The sequence below is a fragment of the Teleopsis dalmanni genome, unplaced genomic scaffold, assembly GCF_002237135.1.
Source record: "Teleopsis dalmanni isolate 2A unplaced genomic scaffold, ASM223713v2 unscaffolded_contig_3385, whole genome shotgun sequence".
NCBI lineage: Eukaryota > Metazoa > Arthropoda > Insecta > Diptera > Diopsidae > Teleopsis > Teleopsis dalmanni.
The window spans coordinates 1,071-5,082 of NW_024034767.1; the positions used below are offsets into that span (position 1 = coordinate 1,071).

Genomic DNA, 4,012 nt, shown 5'->3' on the forward strand with positions numbered 1-4,012 from the left:
GAGAGGCTATTTGAGTGGTCTTTATTTAGAGATTTCTGGAGTCTCGCAGCCGCAGGAAGTGTTTCAATCTCCTCGCAGTGCCTCCTCCATGATTCTCTCTTTGATTTCCTCAATTCCCTATTGTAAGCCGTTAAGGCACACTTGTAAGATGCCCAGTCCCCATTGGACTTGGCTCTATTAAGGAGCTGGCGGGCTTTTTTGCGTAAAGTATCTAGTTCCCTATTCCACCATGGGACGTTCCTAGAACGTTTCTTTTTGATAAGTTCGCAGCTATTTTCAAAAGCCCCTGTAATAATATTTTCTAGTTTGTTAACCTCAAGATTTAGTTCCTGACAATTAGTAATCCTATTCCCAAGACAACTAATGTTTTGTTCTTAATAGAAGTTATATAGAGACCAGTTGGTCTTCCTAACATTTCTTATTTCGAAAGTGTCTTCAACTTCCCCTTCCAAATCAAAGCGTATATATTTGTGATCTGATAAGGAGTTCTCCTCTAACACCCTCCAATTTGAAATGTTATTTGATATAAATGCACTTGCTAAAGTGAAATCTAATACCTCTTCCCTTATCGCATTTACAAAAGTAGGTTCGTTACCTTTATTAACTACCATTAAATTGTTAGTTGTGATATAATCAAAAAGTGACTCACCTCGTGTATTGATGTCTGTGCTTCCCCATACTGTATGGTGTGCGTTGGCGTCGCAGCACATTACCCACTGTAGGTTTCGGATACGGCAGTATTCTGTAAGCTGCTGGAACTCGAGAGACACCGCTTCCTCTGCGTCGCCAGGGAGGTACAGAGATGCAAAAACTATTATTCTCGTCCCCCTAGTACTAGGCACTTCTGCCTGTACCGCCACCAGATCACGCTGTATGAGCTCTGTAATTGGAAGAGATTTAATGGTTTTGTTAATCATTATCGCCGTTCTAGGACGATCAACATTATTATCATAGATTAACTTACACGTTTTTGTCTGTAGACCGTTTATGCGCCCCTTTGTGGCCCATGGTTCTTGGATGGCCACAAAATCCAGACAGTGTTGTTCCACCAGGGCACTGAGCCTGTATGAAGCTGCTATAGCCCGGTGGAGGTTGATTTGGAGGCAATGAAGTTGCCTCCAAGAGTTTTGCGGATGTGGCGGAGTCCGGGACATTATATCCCAGACTGGCCCTTGCGGACCTTGCCGCCCTTTGTACCGCGCAGCAATTCCGCGGCCTCCGGGTCTTTTCTTTCCCATTTCCTCAGACGACCAGAGAGAGCGGAAGGTTTTCGGCCCTGGGCACGGATTCTGCCCCTCTCAAGGGTGGTCCCCCGGAATTGAGACCCGTTTTCGGCTTCTGGTTGCTTGACTGAGCACAAGCCGCAGATGTTGTTGGTCGCTCATCTTCAACCACTTCCTTTGCTCTGTTTCCTTTATGTCTTGGTCTCAGCACAGCACTGCTAAGTCCATAGAAGACTTTATTGCCCAGCTTTCCGACCATTTCGGACGACATAGGATCCAGAGCAATCGCCATCTCGACGATATCGCCCTTATTGAGCCTGTGGAGTACCCGCCAGTCCCTGACACGCATGCCCGAATTTTGGCACTCAATTTTTCCCAGAATACGGTCGCTTTGCCAGGAAGCTGAGCCTGGGAAGTAGCCAACATAGATTTCAGACTTTGGCACTTCTGCCTCGTCCACTACCTTCAGCTGGGCTCCTTCCCACGGCTTCAAGGCTGGGATTGTCTCTTTAGACCAAGTTACAGTCTCGTCGTCCAGACAGTTAATGGTAAACCATCCGGGCTTTAGACTGTAACCGGCGAAATGAGGCTTCACCCCAGGAGCTCGACAAGTTTCGTACATCTTGTCGAGGATGCATTTCTGCACCTTCCCAATTTCCTCATTGGACCAAATGCCCTCTGGGAAATTATGCGGTAGTATACCGATCTTCTTAGAGCGAACAGTCTCTGCTAGGGTAGGCTTTGAACAATGGTCTTCGGAAGAAGTACTGTATTTAGCCTGCCCCACAGATACCGTCGCCACCTCTTTACTGGGACCAGGTTTGCCCCCGTGTGAGGTCTCTACTTCCTTCATCCTACTGAAAATCGGCAAAGCAGTTGCAGGCACTGTTGATTTATTATCAACTTTCTTGCCCTGTAGTGCAATCCGCTTTGTCGGTTTTGAGCTTGATGTTGGTGTAGAGCTGTCCGATCGGGATCTTTTTGGTGTTGCCTGCCCTTCGTTAGTCGCAGTGGCCGGCTTTACTGCCAAGGACCTTGCTGTTTCCAGCGGGATGCCCTTGGCAAGTAAAGCCTTCAACCTTTTGCGTCCAGCGCCGGATAGCTTCACCCTCGTTTGAGTCTTTTTAGTTAGACCAGGCTCCAGAAGATCTCTCTCCTGTTCCGAAGAGATAGACATCCCAGCCGACTCTTGGCTAAGTGGAATGTCCATTTCCTCCGGCTTGTCGGGTAGAGGACCAGGTGCCCTCTCCAACAAGTCGTGGTCCATTTGTTCATTGACGATGGTACCAGTTGCCCCCTCGTTCAGTGATAAGTTTTGGCTGCGTAAAACCATATTTTGCACATTTAAAGGTGTGCAGTCCATAGAATTGAAAATGTTATTTTGTTCCATACAAAGTAAGTTTAAATAAACCGTGCAGGTTGGTCACCCATGAGCGCCCCCATGGGAAGGACAAATTGAAACCGTAGGTTTGCCAGACCTGGTACGGAGTTCGCTATTAAGCTTGACTCTACCCTGTCAAGCAAGTTCACCAGCATAGCTGTTCCACTGTGAGTTTAGGGGGTTTGTTTGGGGCAATAGGTATGTTCATATTCCAGTCTATCAAGACCTAGCCTTGGGAGCCTAGAATATGTACAGACCCTGCCCTAGGGAGTTTTCCTTCTCCCCCGCCCGACTATCGGCGACCCACAAACAGCAGAGACATGACCGTACTGAAGGCGAGTCATTGGTCTGATAGATAGCCGCACTTTCCTGTAGGACTGACCAATTAGCAAGTGTCCATTAAAGTCCACTAGCTAGCCTCAACGACTGATCAGGAATCGTAGATACCTACTTTCAACCTGTGCGTTGGCGGCAGTTCTTAGTTTGTGTGCTGAATCATGTCACATGAAAAATCATCATGTCATGACTTCCATATGACATGCTTCAGTCCACAATTACCCCCTACACTACGACAAGGTGACTACCTAGCAAGGGTTAACAGAATTACTTTTGTTATTAATACAAAAATAAAAAACAGAACATTCTCGGACAAAAAAACAATTCCTAAAAGTTAAAAGTGCATAAAATATTAATTTGAAAATAGCGCGCGCTTTTTCGATTTTTGTTGATTTTTGCACAACTTTAATATAAAGAAAAAAACTCAAATAGCTGACAGAGACAGCAAATTATTTTCTAAAGCTCAAAATAAAAAATAAAAAGTGAGCAAGCATTCAAACAAAATATCAGTGCGGTTTTGGGTATATATAAACAAAACAAAAAAGTGCTGATAGAGACAGCTAGTATTTTATTACAAACGTGTTCCACACAAGCTGTAATTGGAAGCCCGCAATTCATCACAACACAACACAACACACTATATCAAAACACAACAAAACATCAAAACCAACATACTTGTTAATATTGGATTTTGGAATTTAAAGTTATTTATTTTAATAATTATTATTATTTTATTATTATTATTATTATTATTGTTATTATTCTTATTCTTATTCTTATTCTTATTCTTATTCTTATTCTTATTCTTATTCTTATTCTTATTCTTATTCTTATTCTTATTCTTATTCTTATTCTTATTCTTATTCTTATTCTTATTCTTATTCTTATTCTTATTCTTATTCTTATTCTTATTCTTATTCTTATTCTTATTCTTATTCTTATTCTTATTCGTATTCTTATTCTTATTCTTATTCTTATTCTTATTCTTATTCTTATTCTTATTCTTATTCTTATTCTTATTCTTATTCTTATTATTATTCTTATTCTTATTATTATTCTTATTCTTATTCTT

At 42.2% G+C, this 4,012-nt stretch overlaps 1 protein-coding gene across 1 annotated transcript; it reads right to left on the bottom strand.

Annotated features, from left to right (window-relative positions):
- Positions 1-1,242: 1,242 nt before the first annotated feature.
- Positions 1,243-2,556, bottom strand: LOC119665062. Its single transcript, XM_038074382.1, has one exon. It carries the CDS (start codon positions 2,554-2,556, stop codon positions 1,243-1,245), a length of 1,314 nt encoding a protein of 437 aa, XP_037930310.1.
- Between the last annotated feature and the right edge of the window lie 1,456 nt (positions 2,557-4,012).